General features: G+C 50.1%; 4 protein-coding genes across 4 annotated transcripts; 1 reads left to right on the plus strand and 3 right to left on the minus strand.

Annotated features, from left to right (window-relative positions):
- Window positions 1–4,893: 4,893 nt before the first annotated feature.
- On the minus strand, window positions 4,894–5,466 carry AGABI2DRAFT_43116 (hypothetical protein; the record flags this gene model as incomplete). The annotated part of the gene is made up of 1 exon (XM_006463553.1): window positions 4,894–5,466. A coding segment is annotated over one exon (573 nt), but the record flags the coding sequence as incomplete, so codon positions are not given.
- A 1,567-nt stretch (window positions 5,467–7,033) lies between these two features.
- On the minus strand, window positions 7,034–7,736 carry AGABI2DRAFT_120694 (hypothetical protein; the record flags this gene model as incomplete). The annotated part of the gene is made up of 2 exons (XM_006463839.1): window positions 7,034–7,681; window positions 7,731–7,736. The coding sequence occupies 2 exons, from the start codon at window positions 7,734–7,736 to the stop codon at window positions 7,034–7,036; spliced, it is 654 nt and encodes a 217-aa protein (XP_006463902.1).
- A 4,528-nt stretch (window positions 7,737–12,264) lies between these two features.
- On the minus strand, window positions 12,265–15,179 carry AGABI2DRAFT_145088 (hypothetical protein; the record flags this gene model as incomplete). Its single annotated transcript, XM_006463840.1, has 3 exons — window positions 12,265–12,695; window positions 12,923–12,965; window positions 13,257–15,179. 3 exons carry the CDS (start codon window positions 15,177–15,179, stop codon window positions 12,265–12,267), a joined length of 2,397 nt encoding a protein of 798 aa, XP_006463903.1.
- A 1,851-nt stretch (window positions 15,180–17,030) lies between these two features.
- Window positions 17,031–19,113, plus strand: AGABI2DRAFT_120697 (hypothetical protein; the record flags this gene model as incomplete). The annotated part of the gene is made up of 2 exons (XM_006463841.1): window positions 17,031–17,427; window positions 17,474–19,113. 2 exons carry the CDS (start codon window positions 17,031–17,033, stop codon window positions 19,111–19,113), a joined length of 2,037 nt encoding a protein of 678 aa, XP_006463904.1.
- Between the last annotated feature and the right edge of the window lie 1,836 nt (window positions 19,114–20,949).

The raw sequence follows: 20,949 nt of genomic DNA on the forward strand, positions 1-20,949 counted from the left end.
ATGTTCTTCCGCGCTCTTGCTTCCTTGCTCGATTAACCTCAACTTCCCTACTGCCGTACTCTCTTCGTCTGCATCTCCGAAATTGTTCCGAAGACTATCAAAAAGCTCCTCCGTGCTGGCTGGAGCTTCTTGTTCGCCGTTTTCAATCATTTCCATGATGTTCTCTTTCCAAGACTCCGCTGCTCCTCCTTGTACGTATGATAGTATCCATGTGATTTGATCCCCTTGTAGTCTGTCTACCATTTTTAAACTCAAGTAAATTTTGCAAGCTGTTATGAAGCCACTCAGCTCCTTCCCATCTCCTGAGAATATTTTTGGTCTTGCCACATCAATTTGTGGCGGTACTACTTGGATGATGGGGGTTTCTGCGTCGTCCCCCGGTGGACCTTGTGGACCTGGCTGTTGGTTGTTCTGCAGCTGGGCGAGTTGCTGCTGCAGTTGGTTGATGAGAGCTTGTTGCGCGTTTACTTGGTCCATGATTTGTTGGGCAGTAGACATGTTTGGCTCGTGGTATTCGGGGGGAGGTACAGTAGTTGATATAGGGGTAGGGGGGATATGGAAGGTTCTCGTTGTTCTAGTTCTGATTCCTCGGCATCAGGAAAAGGTAAAGTGACTTAAATTTGACTTATGCAAACTTATAAAAATCATAAGTCAGTATAAGTCATTTTTGCATAAGGCATGTCACCGTCTGAGGTTCTGACTTATGCAATACTTAAGTAAATCATAAGTGCATAAGTCACAATATGGTCATAAGATTCAAGATTATCATAAGTCATGAGGATTTATCTTAAGTTGCATAAGTAAGTACTTAAGACAGTAAGAAGATGTAAGAGAGTATAAGCTCAATCATAAGGAACATCATAATGCATAAGGAGCAAAGAATTATATTCATATAGTAAATACAATACATCATGTATAATACAGACTTCCTAAAGAGGAAATAGACCCTGAAAAAAGCGGACAAGAGGGATATGACAGCAGCCAGGGGAGTAGAATTGGAAAATGGGGGGAAAATGATGAGAAATGAGATTCTAAAAGTAACAAATGAGTATGAGAAGATGAAGAGTCAAAAAGCACTCACCAAAGACTAGAAATCCCCCCAAGTATCTCCTCAAACATCCCCCCAAGTATCCCCTCAAATAAGCCTCCAAAATCCCCCCAAAAAAGCGTCCAAAATAGGCAAAAAAGCGTCCTAAACCAGCTTAGAATCAGCTAGGGGAGAGCTAGGAAGGTGAAGGGGATGTTACTTACCATATTACAGGCCTGGAGGGCAAGAAAGGGGGAGGGGGAGGATGGGGAGGGGAAGAATGATGATGGTGATGAGGAAGGATCAACGTTGTGCTCGAAACAGAAGTTCAACATGTCACATGATGTCACATGACTGCTGGACTTGGGATTTTCGAGTCAAAGTTCCTCAAATCATAGGTAGGAGATATTTTCGGGTCATTTCTGCATGGATTTTAATGATCTAAAAGTGTATTCCTATAGTTTCGAGGTCGGGGAGTCCGAATATGTTCTTAGATTTCTTGTTAGATGAAAGGCTATTGAGATATTGCACATTTAACATATAATAAACACAAGATTGCGCTGTAGCTCCTCAAATATTGATCGGATGATAAATCTAAAATCAGATTCAAATTCCTGGACCTTGAAAGCATATACTTACACTCTTCAATCGTCAGAATCGGCACAGTAACCAGTAGAAAACATGGCATTCTTGTTATGTTATTCTGTATCTCCATAACTGGTATGTTTTCCGACAAAAGCATACATATAACCTTATATTCTTTTAATATTCTATGATTTGTCATGATTTTTCCAGAATTTTCCGGTTAGTAGAGCAGGCTCTACGACGAGTCTGTCTGCAGTTGAGAATGACCCCCCCACCCCATGATGGAATCTTGATATCTCCATAATGGGTATGTTTTCTGACAAAAACATACATATAGACTTATGTTTTTTTAATATTTTAAGATTTGTCGTGATTTTTCCGGAATTTTATGAACAGTAGAACAAGACATACAGCATAATGTTCTTATAATGCTGTGATGCTTGCCTTGTTATCTGACTTATTCACTTATGAGAACCTGTTTGACTTATGAAACTTTGTCTGACTTGTGGTTTAACCTTTGGTCTGACTTATGAAATGTCCTGTGCTTATGCTTTCTTTGTATCCAACTTATGAATTTATGGTAAACTTATGAACTAATTTGTGACTTATGTGTAACTTCTTGTCTGGCTTATGAAAAATTATGAACTTATGCTATTTTGGAGACTTATGTGCCTTAAGTTGGTCTTTATAAGGCAAGCATAAGGCAACTTTTTCATAAGTTTGCATAAGTTGTGTGACTTTTTGCTGATGGGATTGGGTTTCCGAGGCGTGTTCTTCTTCTTCCTCGCTTTCAGAGGAAGGTACTCGGAATGTTCCGGGCGGTGTTCGGTGAGAAATTTTGAAGAAGGTGAGGGAGGTCTTTTCCTGTCACCTGATGCGTATCCACCTATCCAATGAAGCCAATAGCCTGCTTCACTTGGATGTGTACACGAAAAGAAAAAAGAAAGATTTTGTATTTGAGAAGTGCCGCACTGGCGAAGGGAACGACTACTGCCCTAGATAAAGCTATGTACGAAGACGGATCTTCACGCTAATCTAGACACGCACTTAATGTGGCAATATCACTCCTCTGCGTGTACCACTCGACAATGCAAGCGCAGCACGAGGTTTATACAAGAAGTTACAAATGGAGTAATACAGGGGTAGAAGATAACACCTCACGTAGTGAACGTCTCGTGTTCAACTAGGGCACGTGACACGCCCTAATCTCAACGGGGTACGTTGTGACTGTACCCGATCACCCCTTAAGCCTGGGGACCGGCTATGAGTGTGGTGGCTGCGACGGCGCGCAGAGAGTAGAGGGCGAATAGAGAGTAAGAGGATAGGGAGGGCACTGTGCTGTGCGATCCCTGGGTGTGGTCGAGTTCTACTGTTAGGGCGACTGTGACTGAGATGTCACAGGTCACACCTGAACTTAAGAACTTAAGAGTAAAGTGACAGAAGTTGTATTAGGCGTGAACCTAAGAGAACTCGACGGAGTCTTCTACAAGTTTCTACCTACTTTATATACCTAGACTACGGCGCACAGACCAACTACCCTAGGTAACTATTTATATACTGACATGAGAAAAGAAGCACGTATGAGAAAGTAAACTAATTATACATTTGACATGCGAAAAGAAGAGTGGAGTAAGAAGCAAGTAAACGAAAATAGTTTTGATCATAAAAACGTCAACAACACCAAACAAACCATAAAAGTGTCCACAAGTACAAACAACTCCTAAACCGGTAATCCACTCACACAAACCAATACCTACCAAAGTAATTCCCCAACATCGCATCACATGGGCATAGTACGAAGAATCCGGCTATTGCCCAGTGTCGTGGTCCCCAGTATCCCCATCTCTGTATTACCCACGCCTTCTGTTCCTCATAGTCCCACATCGCTAAGCATACTCTCCCACACCGCCTGCACCGATGATCCGATAGGTTCCATCCTACCGGCCTGTCTTCTCTTCCTATACCCGCCGCTCTCCTTCGCCATTCTACTTGTTCCGCATGATTCGGAGGTAAAAAAGATAAGATAAGATCGATAAGCTCAATTGGTAAATCTGTAGCTTGCGCCATTTTAGCAGTATGCCGATAGTTTAGCCTCCGTCGAACTGTAGCAGCAGAGGGAAATTATTATGTAATAAAATATGTGACAGATGTGACAGCGTGACGCCGTGACATTCTGGCAAGGTTCTAACAATTAGGACTTGAGTAGACTGGCTAGATCAAGGGGGTGTGTTAGAGTGAGCAAGCAGTCTACAAGTGTAGTTGGTGGACTTAGATATATGTGGACGAGTTTAGTCACATGATAGCTTAGTCATGTATGGTTGAACTCCCCTGTGGACGCTTCAGAGGCCTTAGCTTCTTACAGTGTATCCACAGGTGAGTACAAGTTATCAGAACACAATACAGCTTCTTACAGTGTATCCACAGTTTGTCCTTGGGATTGCTCAGTCAGTTCCTATCCGTTTGACTCGCTTCTAGGCTCGTTAGGATCGCCACTGCAACCGCTATCGTTCTACGCTTAACAAAATCTCCTCTTCGAGTTCCCCATAAGTGAAGGCAGAGGAGATGTCGACTGAATGCATTTTGTAGCCTTCTCTAGCTGCAAGAGCAACAATGAGGCGTAGTGACGCAGGACGGAATGTAGGGGCAAAGACCTCGGTGAAGTCGAATCCAGGATGTTGGGAATAGCCTTTAGCAACAAGACGAGCCCGGTAGCGCTCAATTGAGCCGTCGGCAAGCCGTTTCACTTTAAAGACCCAGCCAGAGTTGACTACCTTTTTTTTTTTTTTTTTTTTGTAATCAACGTAAGTATATTTCAATACTACTCGTACGTTGGGTGTCACGACACATTCCCGCGGCTTACTACACTCGCCTGTTTACAGAGGCCCCAAACTACAGTATTCTAACTACGAAACCGTATCCAGCGCAACGAGGTCAAGCGCTATCGAGAAAGAGAAAAGAAACAAAACAAAAACAAATCGAGACATTGTTACAAACATAAAGGGTCCCGGGACGAAACCAAGCAGTCAGACAATACACCTTACATAGTAACGGAACATTAGGGCACACGCAGTCCCTCAACGGAAGTAACCATATCTAATATGAAGATGAAAAATTGAGGCGGACCCGAAGTCACTTGAAATCCTCAGAGAAATTGTTCCTCACCACTACCGTTCTCCCTCCTAAAACTACTACACAACCTACACAACCTTCCCTGTTCTCCATCAGAATCCCCGACCCAACCCGGCGACGGTTCACTGTACACCTCAAGTCGAACGCACGGGGAATTGGCGTTTAAGCCAGGCACGATCGAACCTGTTTTTCCAAAACGGACAGACCTTTGAGTCCGTAGTGGAATGTGAGCGCTTGTCCGCTGGGCGTTTGGCCGCGGTACAGTTTGCGCATTGGCGCATGTCGACACGCTTAGCGTCGACGCACTTGAAGTGATTGGCCTTGGAGTGAGGACCAGAGCAGAGGGAACAGCGCGCGCACTTGGCACGGCACTGATCGGAATGATGGCCCCAGCGCTGACAGCGAGCGCAATGAACAGAGCCGGAATGGGGGCGAGCGCCCTTGATCTGACAGTTTGTGCCGCCGATGGACACAAACTTCGAAATATAGAGACGGGCGTTAGAGCCCGCCACTGTGTCGTGGATATCGACCCATGCCCAGCACGAGTCAGAATGGGGGGATGCGCGCATGAAGCGCGGCTTGTGTTTGATAAGTTTGGCCAGCGAAGCGCCGACCGGAGATTTGTTGAGAGCGTTAGTGAACGCCTCGTGTTGCTTGAGCGCCCACTCCTTAGAGGAAGCGGGCACGTGGGGAATGTCGACTATCTTCAAATACGAAGTCGACGTGATGGGAGAGTGACCGATGGGAACGTTCGGGCTCGGGAAGATCCACCGAACGTGCTTGAGCACGAACGCGATTTCGGCGGGGGAGGGGACACGGGAGGCGGCAATACAGATGCCTTTGCCTTCGACCGAGGCATGAGTGAGGATGACGTCAGACTTGACATCACTCTTGAGTAGTTTGTTGAGGTTGTTAATGACCTCGGGTGTGAATGAAGCCACAGTAACCGGAGAGTCGGCGGGCGGTGTCAGAATTATAGCACGGCGTGAAGCGCCGTGTGCAGTCTGCTTGCCTTGGCGTCTCTTGCGAGGCGCCGAAGGAGCGCGGAACGAAACAGGGGGGGCGCTAGCAGGGGCAGGCGTGCGCTTGGAACTTGGTGGGGGAAGGGGTTTGGTGGGCACCTTCCCAGACGCTGGAGGTGGAGCGGCCGGCTCATCCACTTCCATGAGTGGGGCCCTTGCCGGAGGAGTGACGTCAACAGAAGGGGCCGGATCGACCCGGACCTTCTTCTTCGGCGGCTTGGATTTTGCTGAATCAGCGGGTGGCTGTGCATCCTGCGGATTTACACGTGTGGCAGGTGCGTCAACTGCGGATGCAGGCACTTCAACTGCCGGGGGAAGGATGCGATGGAGAATGGGGATTTTCTCCATAAATGTTGAATGGATACGATTGATATCGCCATCCATGATGGAGGGGAAGGCATCGATAATGTAATTCTTCCATTGAGAGGAAGATAATGCCTCGAAAATGTCGATAGCACTGTTGATGAGTGTAACAACAGCTTCGACGGATTCATTGCTGTCCAAATGCTCCTCATCGGCAGGAGAAGCAGGACGGGGGGTGGTGGCGTCCTCGTAGTCAAGGGCCATTGAAGAGTCTTCACTGCTGCATACCGAGATGGCAGCGACGGATGGACCAGAAGATGAAGACCCCGGCGAGATGGGGCACTTTGAGGAAAGCACCGAAGCCGAAGGCGACGGTGCGCGAGGAGGGGAAGGGGGACGAGTGGGCACCGGCGGTGCGGGCGTCGGCACACGAGGAGGGGGAGTAGGGACTCTGGGCGGTGTCTTGACAGCCAGAGGGGCTGCACCGATCCCAGAAGAGTGGCCAGATGGCCCTTTGACATTACCTTTGCTCACAGCGCGAGCTTCGGCGTTGGCGATGGCGACCGTGGGGGCAATGCCCCGGTTGCGGACAGCGTCCATAATCGCTCTATTCTCCTGCGAATCGTATCCAAAGGTGGGGAGCGTAATTTGACCTCCATACTTGGGGTCGAGTAGCACCTCAATGTCAGAGATAGTGAGGCGGTCGGCGTTCGGGTTGGCGGGCGGTGACAGCGCCTGAAGTGGGGGATGGGACGGGTGCGGCGTAGGGGCCGGTGCGGACTGTTTCTTGCGCTGAGCGGGCATGATACACTGTATATTGCTATGACTAGACAACTAGTACTGAGACTTCCAAAAGAGAAAGCTAGTGGTAAGAGGTCAAGGAGCGCTTTTGCCAGAGTTGACTACCTTCTTGCCTGGAGGCAGTTCCATTAACTCCCAAGTTCCGTTAGCCTCGAGATTGAATATCTCACTTCATAGCTAGTCTATAACTCCGGGGATCAGCACCCGAGACAGCTCCAGCAAACTCAACGTCACAGTACTCAGAGTCAGCCAGCAGAGCAGCTTCGTCATCCAAGTCAGAGTCATTACCAGCTAAGTCTGGTTGTTTGAGCTTCCACCATTGACCAGGAGGCTTCCGAACTCGCCCAGTACATCTAGGAATGTGAGGGGGCTCAAGGGGCGCTCCGGCAGTAGGAGGAGTGACTGGGAGAGGAGGATGGATTTGTGGAGGAGTGACTGGAGGAATCAAGGGAGGAATTACTGGAGGAATCAATGGGAGAGGTGGTAGAGGTAGAACTGGCTTCTCTTCAGGAGGAACTGAAGCGGACGGAGTGGGAGTCTTAGGACGAGCAGGAGGGAAGTGATTATCACCCCCTTCATCGTGTAGAGGTGGCAGTCCCGAGTATGACGATGTATCATTAGGAAGTGGTAGTGGCTCTGGTAGGCAAGCAAATGACAGGACAGCCTTGAGTTGGGCTTTGGAAGTGCCCAGAAAGTATCTCTCGTCGAAATCAGCTCTCTCAGAGATCACGGTTCGCTTAGTGACTGGGTTGTAGAATTTCCAACCTTTGTAGCCAGCCGGATAGGCTATAAAGACACACTTCTCGTAGTGAGGCTGGAGAGAATTGCGCTTATCTCATTGCACATGGACATATGACGTGCACCCCCATACCCGGAGATGTGAGACATCAGGTTTTCACTTATAGAAAGCTTGGAAGGGAGTAGTGCCCGAAAGCAAAGCAGTAGGAAGCATATTCCAGACATGAACCATTGATGAGATACATTCACCCCAGAAAGACCCAGGTAGCCGAGATTCCGAGAGCATCGCAGTGATCCTCTCTCCCATAGTCCTATTAGCCCGTTCAGCAAGACCATTTTGCTGACGCCGATTCCGAGTTGAGTGACGTCTCTCAATGCCAGCAAGCTCAGTAAAGCTTATGAAAGCCTTGGACATGTATTCACCTCCCTTGTCATCCTGTAGAGCCCGCAGTTTGACTCCGAGTTGAGTCTCAGCCCAGGATTTGTAGACTTTGAAGGCTTCAAATGCCTCCAACTTAGCTTTGAGCAGATACACAGCCCGGAAACGCGTCGCGTCATCGATGAAGGTAATCCAGTACTTGTAGCCAGAGTGTGAAGCGACTGGGAGCGGTCCGTGAAGATCTGAATGCACTAGCTCGAGAGGAGAGCGATTGTGATTCAAAGAGGAGGGAAAAGGGAGAGAATGCATCTTGCCAGCTAGACACAGCTCACAGATAGAGTCAGGGGACGAGTTAGACTCGAGTTTGAGCCCGGAGACTAGATCCTTACTGATCATAGACTTCACATCAGCGAAATTGTGATGAATGAAGCGACGGTGCCATAGCGAGAGGTCAACCGGGAGAGTAGAGACAGAGAAAGCAGTCTCAGAAGTGAGAGTTGAGCCGTCGAGCTCAGCAGAGTTGTTGGAATGGATAGTGGCCGTGAAAAGAGATGTGCCCTTATGTTTGAAGTCAATGGAGTGAGAGGAGATTGTGATATTGAAGCCCTTGTTACGGGCAAGGTATAAACATGATAGTAGATTGCTCCGGAGAGCCGGGACATGCAGAACTCTAGTCAACTCGACTGCTCTGACCACCTTTCTATTCACAACTGGCTCAAAGACTACAGATCCCACCCCCGAAGAATAGACAATAGAGTTGTCTGCTAGTCGGATAGGGATTTTGTGACTGGTATATGACTTGAACCAGTGCCGGTGAGGGGTCATATGAGAAGTGGCCCCTGTATCTGCAAGCCAGTGGAAGTCAGCATCGAGCTGGAGAGGTGTAGAAGGCGAGGGAGAAGGTGAGGGATGAGGGGTACTTGCATTGCCAGCAAACTCGGTGACTCTCTGCGCTTTTTCGGGAGCCTGAGTCGAGCTAGAGCTCCCAGACTCTTCCTGAGCCTTGTTATGTTAGAGTGAGCAAGCAGTCTACAAGTGTTATTGGTGGACTTAGAGATATGCGGACGAGTTTAGTCACATGATAGCTTAGTCATGTATGGTTGAACTCCCCTGTGGACGCTTCAGAGGCCTTAGCTTCTTACAGTCTGTCCACAGGTGAGTACAAGTTGTTAGAACTCAATATAGCTTCTTACAGTCTGTCTACAGTTTGTCCTTGGGATTGCTCAGTCAGTTCCTATCCGTTTGACTCGCTTCTAGGCTGGTTAGGATCGCCACTGCAACCGCTATCGTTCTACGTTTAACATGTTAGCCCTCTTGTACGGAGTTCTAGGCTTTTGTGCGTCCTCCTGAGCCCGGGACTTCGCTCTCTCGAAGGTTTTGCATTCAGAGAACTTGTGGCCCTCTCTCCCGCAGAAATTGCAGGTTTTCGTCGCAAATTGGGAGCCAGAGCGAGCTGCAAGAGCCTGGGAGGTCCCAGAGGCGTCCTGAGCGCGTTTTCGATGTTGTAAGTCCTCTGTGACAAAGGCCTGGTGGACTGTAGTCTTGTCCAGCTTGTCCATAAGCAATAGAGACGACGTGAAGCCGGAAAACTCGTCCGGGAGCGCTCTGATGAGAGCCATAGAGGCTAGCTCATCATCTAGCTGCTCTAGAGTGAAGGAGGAGGGGCGGAGTTCCTTGATTTTTCGTTTAGAGCTCTCTACTCTATTGATAAGGGATTGGAGGGACTCCTCCTCGAGTTTTCGGATGGAAAAGAGGTCATCATAGGCATTGAATCGCATTCCAGCCCTTTTCTGTCGATGTACAGCCTCTAGAGCCTCCCACATCTTCACAGGACTGTCCTGGATGCCCTGGAAGTGAATTCTCTGCTCCTGCTCCACCATGAGATAGAGCCAGCCTGCAGCCTTGTCCAAGCGAGCCTCAAACGCGTCCAAAGCGTCTGCTTCAGCCTGGGTAACAGGGCAGAGGTTAAGGGAGCCTTCTGCCTGCCAGAGACAAGTCTCCAGAGCCCAGAGGCTCTCAGCCATGCCTCCATCTCTCCAGACCATGTAGAGTAGTTCTCCTCGTTGAGTTTCACGAAGGTGGGTGATCCGGAGGCCATTGGAGTCGAAATGAGGGCAGGGGAAGTGAAAGAAGTTGGAGGGCAGGAAAGATGATTGGGGAAGAGCTGTGGTTGTTGAAGTAAAAGTCGTTTTTAAAGCGTTAGAAGCCGGGGCCCATAACCTGTCAAACGTAGGATGTACGCGACGCAGTGGCGATCCTAACGAGCCTAATAATGTTAAGTGTAGAACGATAGCGGTTGCAGTGGCGATCCTAACCAGCCTAGAAGCGAGTCAAACGGATAGGAACTGACTGAGCAATCCCAAGGACAAACTGTAGACAGACTGTAAGAAGCTATATTGAGTTCTAACAACTTGTACTCACCTGTGGACAGACTGTAAGAAGCTAAGGCCTCTGAAGCGTCCACAGGGAAGTTCAACCATACATGACTAAGCTATCATGTGACTAAACTCGTCCGCATATCTCTAAGTCTACCAGTAACACTTGTAGACTGCTTGCTCACTCTAACACACCCCCTTGATCTAGCCAGTCTACTCAAGTCCTAATAGAGGAACAGCAAACTCAACTGCCTTCTTTGCCACAGCCTTGGTAAGGATGTCGGCCACTTGCTCGTGAGTCGAAACATATAAAGGATCTATGAGTCCTTCTTCAACAGCCTCCTGGAGCCAGTAGAAGCGCAGGTCTAGATGTTTCATGCGTCTGTGATGCTCTGGATTCTTGGCTACACTGATTCCTGACTTGTTATCAACAAAGAGTGTCGAAGGAAGTGTCAGAGGGAAGCCAAACTCAGTCATGATATTCCTAGTCCACTTGATCTCCTTGCCAGCCTCGACGGCAGCAACAAACTCGGCCTCAGTGCTCGAGAGAGTCACAAATGGCTGGCGCTTAGAAGACCAACCTACAGCAGCACCCGAGACAAGAGTCACATAACCACCTGTAGCTCGACCTGTAGCCTTGCAGGCTCCGTGAGAGGCGTCAGAGTAGGTAGTGAAGAGTTCCTCAGAGTCACTAGCTCGGTAGACCAGTTTGTAGTGCATAGTCCCAATGAGATACCGGAACAAGTGCTTGAATGCAAGCCAGTGAGCTGGAGCTGGGTTCGAGTTGAACCTCCCGAGATAGGAGACAGCATAGGCAATGTCAGGGCGAGTCATAGTGGCCAGATACTGAAGGGCACCTACAGCATTGAGATAAGGAACTGACTTCATCTCAGCCTGATCCTCGAGTGAAGGAATAATGTCAGAGAGCTCAGATCCCGGAGCGAGGGGAGTGGATAGAGGATTAGCATCATCCATATTGAAGCGTTCTAGGAGCTCCTTGATGTAGTGCTCCTGCGAGAGAGAGATGGAGCGAGTAGAAGAGTCCTGAGTGACCTGAATACCCAGCAGAAGTGTAGTAGACCCGAGATCACGGAGTTTGAAGTGCTTGGACAGCTCAGAGACAGCCGAGGCCATGGCAGTATCACTTTTCGAGACAAGAGTAATGTCGTCAATGAACACTGGCACAATGACCTTGATGTCACCTTTGGAGTAGATGTAGATGGAGCTGTCAGAGCGAAGCCTAGTGTAGCCAATGCCTTCAAGGACACCCCGGAGTTTCTTATTCCACTGCCTGGCAGCCTGCTTGAGGCCATAAAGTGATTTACGCAGCCGAAAGACCATGTTAGGACTACCAATGTGATAGCCCTCGGGTTGGCGCATATAAATCTCTTCTTCGAGTTCCCCATAAGTAAAGGCAGAGGAGATGTCGACTGAACGCATTTTGTAGCCTTCTCTAGCTGCAAGAGCAATAATGAGGCGTAGCGAGGCAGGACGGAATGTAGGTGCAAAGACCTCGGTGAAGTCGAATCCGGGACATTGGGAATAGCCTTTAGCAACGAGACGAGCCCGGTAGCGCTCAATAGAGCCGTCGGCAAGCCGTTTGACTTTAAAGACCCAGCCAGAGTTGACTACCTTCTTGCCTGGAGGCAGTTCCATGAGCTCCCAAGTCCCATTAGCCTCGAGATTGAATATCTCAGTGTTACAAGCCTCAGTCCAGCAATCCGAGTCAGGAGACTTCATTGCTAGTCTATAACTCCGGGGATCAGCACCCGAGACGGCTCCAGCAAACTCGACTTCACAGTACTCAGAGTCAGCTAGCAGAGCAGCTTCGTCATCAGAGTCAGAGTCATTACCAGCTAAGTCTGGTTGTTTGAGCTTCCACCATTGACCAGGAGGCTTCCGAACTCACCCAGTACGTCTAGGAACGTGAGGGGGCTCAAGGGGCGCTCCGGCAGTAGGAGGATTGACTGGGAGAGGAGGATGGATTTGTGGAGGAGTGACTGGAGGAATCAAGGGGAGAGGTGGTAGAGGTAGAACTGGCTTCTCTTCAGGAGGAACTGAAGCGGATGGAGTGGGAGTCTTAGGACAAGCAGGAGGGAAGTGATTATCACCCCCTTCATCCTGTAGAGGTGGCAGTCCCGAGTATGACGATGTATCATTAGGAGTTTGTAGTAAGTCTGGTGTGCGGGCAAATGACGGGACAGCCTCGAGTTGGGCTTTAGAAGTGCCCGGAAAGTATCTCTCGTCAAAATCAGCTCTCTCGGAGATCACAGTTCGCTTTGTGACTGGGTTGTAGAACTTCCAGCCTTTGTAGCCAGCCGGATAGCCAATAAAGACTTTTTTTTTTTTTTTTTTTTTTTTGTAATCAACGTAAGTATATTTCAATACTACTCGTACGTCGGGTGTCACGACACGTTCCCGCGGCTTACTACACTCGCCAGTTTACAGAGGCCCAGAACAACAGTATTCTAACTACAAGTCCGTATCCAGCGCGACGAGGTCAAGCGCTATCGAGAGAGAGAAAAGAAACAAAACAAAAACAAATCAAAACATTGGTACATACGTAAGAGGCCCCAGGATAAAACCAAGCAGTCAGGCAATACATCCTACATAATACCGGAACACTAGAGCACTCGCAGTCCCTTTTGCGGAATCAAACACATCGAATATGAAAGTAAAAAGTTGAGGCAGACTCGAAGTCACTTTAGATCCTCAGAGAAATTGTTCCTCACCACTACCATTCTCCCTCCTTATACCGCTACACAACCTTCCCTGTTCTCCATCAGAATCCCCGACCCAACCCGGCGATGGTTCACTGTACTCCATTAAGTCGAACGCGCGGGGAATTGGCGTTTAAGCCAGGCACGATCGAACCTGTTTTTCCAAAATGGACAAACCTTCGCGTCCGTAGCGGAATGAGAGCGCTTGTCCGCTGGGCGTTTAGCCGCGGTACAGTTTGCGCATTGGCGCACATCGATGCGCTTAGCGTCGACGCACTTAGAGTGATTGGCCTCGGAGTGAGGACCAGAGCAGAGTGAGCAGCGCGCACACTTGGCGCGACACTGATCGGAGTGATGGCCCCAGCGCTGACAACGAGCGCAGTGAACGGAGCCGGAGTGAGGGCGAGCGCCCTTGATCTGACAGTTCGTGCCGCTGATGGACACAAACTTGGAAATGTAAGTGCGAGCATTGCTGCCCGACACTGTGTCGTGGATGTCAACCCATGCCCAGCATGAGTCGGAATGAGGGGAGGCGCGCATGAAGCGTGGCTTGTGCTTGATAAGTTTGGCCAGCGAAGCGCCGACCGGGGATTTATTGAGAGCGCTAGTGAACGCCTCGTGTTGCTTGAGCGCCCACTCCTTAGAGGAAGCGGGCACGTGGGGAATGTCAACGATCTTCAAATAGGATGTCAACGTGATGGGGGTGTGGCCGATGGGGACATTCGGACTTGGGAAGATCCGCCGAACATGCTTAAGCACCAACACGATTTCGGCGGGGGAGGGGACTTGGGAGGCGGCAATACAAATGCCTTTGCCTTCAACCGAGGCATGCGTAAGAACGACGTCAGACTTGACGTCCTTCTTGAGGAGCTGATTGAGGCTATTGATAACCTCGGGAGTGAACGATGCCGCTGTAACCGGAGAGTCGGCAGGTGGTGTTAGGATTATGGCACGGCGCGAAGCGCCGTGTGCTGTGTGCTTGCCTTGGCGTCTCTTGCGAGGCGCCGAAGGAGCGCGGAACGAAACTGAAGGGGCGCTAGATGGGGGAGGCGCGCGCTTGGAACTTGGTATGGGAAGGGGATTGGTGGGCGCCTTCCCAGACGCTGGTGGTGAAACGGCCGGCTCATCCACTTCCATGAGTGGGGCCCTTGCCGGAGGAGTGACGTCAACAGAAGGGGCCGGATCGACCCGGACCTTCTTCTTCGGCGGCTTGGATTTTGCTGAATCAGCGGGTGGCTGTGCGTCCCGCGGATTTAAACGTGTGGCAGGTGCGTCAACTGCGGATGCAGGCACTTCAACTGCCGGGGGAAGGATGCGATGGAGAATGGGGATTTTCTCCATAAATGTTGAATGGATACGATTGATATCGCCATCCATGATGGAGGGGAAGGCATCGATAATGTAGTTCTTCCATTGAGAGGAAGATAATGCCTTGAAAATGTCGATAGCACTATTGATGAGAGTAACAACAGCTTCGACGGATTCATTGCTGTCCAAATGCTCCTCATCGGCAGGAGAAGCAGGACGGGGGGTGGTGGCGTCCTCGTAGTCGAGGGCCATTGAAGAGTCATCACTGCCGCATACCAAGATGGCAGCGACGGATGGACCGGAAGATGAAGACCCTGGCGAGATGGGGCGCTTTGAGGAGAGCACCGAAGCCGAAGGCGACGGTGCGCGAGGAGGGGAAGGGGGACGAGTGGGCACCGGCGGCGCGGGCGTCGGCACACGAGGAGGGGGAGTAGGGACTCTGGGCGGTGTCTTGACAGTCGGAAGGGCTGCACCGATCCCAGGAGCTTGGCCAGATGGCCCTTTGACATTACCTTTGCTCGCAGCGCGAGCTTCAGCGTTGGCGATGGCGACCGCGGGGGCAATGCCCCGGTTGCGGACGGCGTCCATAATCGCTCTGTTCTCCTGCGAATCGTATCTGAAGGTGGGGAGCGTAATTTGACCTCCATACTTGGGGTCGAGTAGCACCTCAATGTCAGAGACAGTGAGGCGGTCGGCGTTCGGGTTGGCGGGCGGTGACGGCGCCTGAAGTGGGGGACGAGACGGGTGCGGCATAGGGGCCGGTGCGGACTGTTTCTTGCGCTGAGCGGGCATGATACTGTGTATATTGCTACGACTAGACGACTAGCACTGAGACTTCCAAAAGAGGAAGGTAGCGGTAAGAGGTCAAGGAGCGATGGGCCGACATAGCCAATAAAGACACACTTCTCATAGTGAGGCTGAAGAGAATTTCGCTTATCTCGTTGTACATGTACATATGAAGTACACCCCCATACCCGGAGATGTGAGACATCAGGTTTTCGCTTATAGAAAGCTTGGAAGGGAGTAGTGCCCAAAAGCGAAGCAGTAGGGAGCATATTCCAGACATGGACCATAGACGAGATACATTCACCCCAGAAAGAACCAGGTAGCCGAGATTCCGAGAGCATAGCAGTGATCCTCTCTCCCATAATCCTATTAGCCCGTTCAGCAATTCCATTCTGCTGAGGCCGGTTTCGAGTTGAGTGACGTCTCACAATGCCAGCAAGCTCAGTAAAGCTTTTGAAAGCATTAGACATGTATTCACCTCCCTTGTCATCCTGTAGTGCTCGCAGTTTGACTCCAAGTTGAGTCTCAGCCCAAGATTTGTAGACTTTGAAGGCCTCAAATGCCTCTGACTTTGCTTTAAGCAAATAGACTGCCCGGAAACGCGTCGCGTCGTCAATGAAGGTGATCCAGTACTTGTAGCCTGAGTGTGAAGCGACTGGGAGCGGTCCGTGAAGATCTGAATGCACTAGCTCAAGAGGAGAGCGATTGTGATTCAAAGAGGAGAGAAAAGGAAGGGAATGCATCTTGCCAGCTAGACATGGCTCACAGATAGAGTCAGGACAGGAGTTAGACTCGAGTCTGAGCCCGGAAACAAGGTCCTTACTGATCATAGACTTCACATCAGCGTAATTGTGATGAATGAAGCGGCGATGCCATAGCGAGAGGTCAACCGGGAGAGTAGAGACAGAGAAAGCAGTCTCAGAAGTCACAGTTGAGCCGTCGAGCTCAGCAGAGTTGTTAGAATGGATGGTGGCCGTGAAAAGCGAAATCCCTTTGCATTGGAAGTCAATAGATTGAGCGGAGATAGTGATATTGAAGCCCTTGTGTCGGGCAAGGTAGAGACATGATAAGAGATTACTCCTGAGGTCAGGAACATGAAGGACTCTTGTAAACTCGACCGCTCTAGTCTCTTTTCCATTCACCACCGGTTGAAAGACAACAGACCCTACACCAGCTGAATAGACAGTAGAGTTGTCAGCAAGGCGAATAGGGATATGATGAGGGGAGTAGGATTTGAACCAATGGCGGTGAGGAGTCATGTGGGATGTAGCACCAGTATCAGCCAACCAGAAAAAGTCAGCATCAAGCTGTAGTGGCGAGGATGGTGAGGAAGATGATGAGGGAGAGGATGAGGGAGAGGAATAAGCACCATGAGCGGACGCTCTCAGTGGAATATCAGAGCCAGGAGAGCCAGAACCAGTAGAAACATCTCCAGGAGGAGTGGCTGGTGTCTTGACAGCTGGAAGAGCTGCACCTAACCCACTCAGATGACCAAGTGGCCCCACCCTCCTTTGTCTCTTACCACCACCTTCCCCTTTGGGACATTGGTGTGGACGTGCACTTTAGTCGGAATACATATTGTTTCTAAGGGATAACGCTTGATAACTCGCGACCCCTCCAGTGCTCATAAGTATGGATGATCACCGTGATCGCCCGTACCCCGCCCGCCCATCCCGCCCATCGTTGCCGTCGGGTTCAGTTCGTAGTTCTACCTCTAAGTGTAGTACTCGCTCCAGAATCTCAGTAGCATTCAGTACTGCTAAGACTTCTATCAAGTCTCTTGGGTCGCCCAAACCGAAGAGAAAGAACTTCATTGTAGCCGGATTTGAAGAAATTGCAGAAAGAGAAAAGACACTCATGGAACGAGCAGAGCTCGAGATTGTTCCAACATCGCAGGAGAGTGAGAAGGAGTTTGAGGAACTTAAGGAAGAGAGACGGGTTTCGAGGAGGTATGAGGAGGACTTTGATGAAGAGGAAGTTGAAGAGAGTAGTGATGAAGAAAATGACGATGTAAAGGCCATTGTTGTATTTAGCCAGATTGATTTTAATATCTGGAATCAGTTTTCAACCCCCCCAGCGGAACTCATGACGACTCCGCCCCTCCCATCTCCCCTCGATGCGTCCCAGTCGATGTACGGGTTCCCCACCCCCCTCCCCAGCACTCCTGGACCACCCCGCGTTGAAGGACGTGCGTACACCTCCCCGCACCCACGAGGTCTTGCCCAATTTGGACAAGACCCCAACTACGCCTCGGGTAATGAAAATTACCGAAGCCGAAGCATATGCGCTCAAAGTCCGAGCGGCAAACGACACGGACAGTAACGTCATGACAGGTGTCAGCATGTCTACAAATCAATTTGAGGAGAACGTCAACAAGTCGAAGGAGATAGTTGGCAAGATAGTGGATGAAGAGATTCAGAGCTCATCGCCTGACCTTCTGTCCGAGCCGTGGACCTTCACTGAAGACCAAGTCGTGGGCTTCAGAGAAAACTTAAACGGGATACTCAACAGTATGGCCCGTATTACTCCTCGGATGGCGACCAACCCAGATGCCATCGCCAGAGAACTTGCTTTGTTCGTAAGCAGGATTATCAACTCGGAGTGGGCAGACGTCAATGTAGGACATATGTCCATCGCGTCAGCCATCAGAGAAGCGGCAACATTCCAGACTCCATTAGATGTTCCCCCTCCCCCACCGGTGAAGAACGTTAAGTTCGCACCGACCCCCATCCCTACCCCAGCAAGCGCTCTGATTCCCATGGAAGTCGACACGTCCCCTCCAAGAATCCCGGCCGCCGCCAAAGGAAAGAAAAAGGCCTCCCCTATTCCCCCGACTCCGCAACATCCGGGCACCACCTCGCCAGTGATCGCATCTCCCATAAAAATCAGTGCGGTTCCCAAACCGCTCGTTCAACCATCAAAGACTGGCAAACAAGGTAAGCCAGTCACATCCTATATGCCCATTAAGCTGTCGGTGGTTACCAAGCCGACAGCGACTAACGAGACGCTAGCGGGAGTTACGCCCCGTATGCCCGAGTCCGGTTTCTGCCGGCAAGGTATGGGCAAAGACGCTAGCGGGAGTAACGCCCCGTCCGCCAGTGCAGTTCCTGCTGCCGGCAGGAGTAGAGACGCTAGCGGGAGTAACGCCCCGCCGAACCCGCCCAAGAGCGGTAAAGGTGCCCCAGGTAAGTCAGGGGCATCTACCACAGCAGAACATGGAACTCGTCCTGGTCCTACCCCCGTCCCCATGCACTCCAAACCGAATTCTCAATCCAGGAGTAATGAGATGAAGAACAATGCGCGTGCGTTCGTCGCGCGTATCCCCAAATCCTATGCCCAGGTGGCTAAACAGTCTGCGGCGCCTACTGCACCAGCTCCTATTGTTATGAATGAGACCATACAATGGGCAATGGCATTGAAAGAACAGTGTCCCGAGATGACAATGCAGGACGCTTTGAAGGCGGTAGCTCCGGTGGTAAATACACCACAGAGCTCAAATGAAGTAATTGTGCCAAAGTCGAAGAAAGCGCTCGCGGCTCAAAAAGCCGCCCAAGGGATTACGGGTGGACTCAACCAGAAGTCCGCTCAGTTCGCATTTTCTCATATCGTTCAACCAGAACGATTTGGTGACATGGGGAAAGTAGTGGATGCCATGAACAGGTATCTTGTCTTCCATAAATCGCAGATGAGGGTCCAAAATGGCCGCTTATTTAAAAATGTTGTCCACTTTTATCTTAACTTAGTACCGTCTAAACAGGGGTTCATGTTGATAAGAGAGTTGTTATACAAAGCGTTGGAGGTAGAACTCCCTGAAGGGGATAGTGACCTTCCCAATGCTCCGCAGTCTGTAGCCCATTTGATTTTGAAAGGGTTCGATTATCATACCAGTCAGTATAACAAACGCCCAGAGGATATCCTTACGGGTGATCTGTTAGAGTGAGCAAGCAGTCTACAAGTGTTACTGGTGGACTTAGAGATATGCGGACGAGTTTAGTCACATGATAGCTTAGTCATGTATGGTTGAACTTCCCTGTGGACGCTTCAGAGGCCTTAGCTTCTTACAGTCTGTCCACAGGTGAGTACAAGTTAGTATATCACAATATAGCTTCTTACAGTCTGTCCACAGTTGTCACTAGGATTGCTCAGTCAGTTCTTGTCCGTTCGCCTCGTTTCTAGGACCGTTAGACTCGCCACTGCGTTGCGTACATTCTACGTTCAACAGGTTATGGGCCCCGGCTTCTAACGCTTAAAAAACGACTATTGCTTTATCAACCTCAACTCTTCTCACTCATCTTCCTATCTATATCAACTTCTATCCCTTCCCCTGCACTCAAATCGACGTCTATGGCCTTGCAGTCGCGCGCACACGCTCCCTATGCCTGGGACACCACTTTGACGCGTTTTGGCGCGTCTCCGACGCGTCTTAGAGCCTTTACATCGACCACAACTCCCTCTGGCAGCCATACACCCTCTCCACACTCTCTGGGACCGATTTCCGGCCCTAAGAACGCGTCAATCGCTTGTTCCTTTTGTGAAAGGGTAGGGCACATGTCTAGGAGGTGCAGGAAGCGAAGGCACACGAAAAAACGCGCTCAGGAGCGCTCCAGACTGCCTGGAACATCTAAAAGTAATGTCACAGGGCCACTTGGCCATCTGAGTGGGTTAGGTGCAGCTCTTCCAGCTGTCAAGACACCACCCACTCCTCCTAGGGATGTTTCTACTGGTTTTGGCTCTCCTGGCTCTGATATTCCACTGAGAGCATCCGCTCTTGGTGCTTATTCCTCTCCTTCATCCCCTCCCTCATCATCTTCCTCACCATCCTCACCACTACAGCTTGATGCTGACTTTTTCTGGCTGGCTGATACTGGTGCTACATCCCACATGACTCCTCACCGCCATTGGTTCAAATCCTACTCCCCTCATCATATCCCTATTCGCCTTGCTGACAACTCTACTGTCTATTCAGCTGGTGTAGGATCTGTTGTCTTTCAACCGGTGGTGAATGGAAAAGAGACTAGAGCGGTTGAGTTTACAAGAGTCCTTCATGTTCCTGACCTCAGGAGTAATCTCTTATCATGCCTCTACCTTGCCCGACACAAGGGCTTCAATATCACCATCTCTGCTCATTCCATTGACTTTAAATACCAAGGGATTTCGCTTTTCACGGCCACTATTCATTCCAACAACTCTGCTGAGCTCGACGGCTCAACTCTCACTTCTGAGACTGCTTTCTCTGTCTCTACTCTCCCAGTTGACCTCTCGCTATGGCACCGCTGCTTCATTCATCACAACTATGCTGATGTGAAGTCTATGATCAGTAAGGACCTTGTTTCCGGGCTCAAACTCGAGTCTAACTCTTGTCCTGACTCTATCTGTGAGCCGTGTCTGGCTGGCAAGATGCATTCTCTCCCTTTTCCCTCCTCCTTGAATCACAATCGCTCTCCTCTCGAGCTGGTGCATTCAGATCTTCACGGACCGCTCCCAGTCGCTTCACACTCAGGCTACAAGTACTGGATCACCTTTATTGACGACACGACGCGTTTCCGGGCAGTCTATCTGCTTAAAGCAAAGTCGGAGGCATTTGAGGCCTTCAGAGTCTACAAATCCAGGGCTGAGACTCAACTCGGAGTCAAACTGCGAGCTCTACAGGATGACAAGGGAGGTGAATACATGTCTAATGCTTTCAAAAGCTTTACTGAGCTTGCTGGCATCGAGAGACGTCACTCAACTCGAAACCGGCCTCAGCAGAATGGACTTGCTGAACAGGCTAATAGGA

Source organism: Agaricus bisporus (assembly GCF_000300575.1).
Source record: "Agaricus bisporus var. bisporus H97 unplaced genomic scaffold AGABI2scaffold_9, whole genome shotgun sequence".
NCBI classification, from domain to species: domain Eukaryota; kingdom Fungi; phylum Basidiomycota; class Agaricomycetes; order Agaricales; family Agaricaceae; genus Agaricus; species Agaricus bisporus.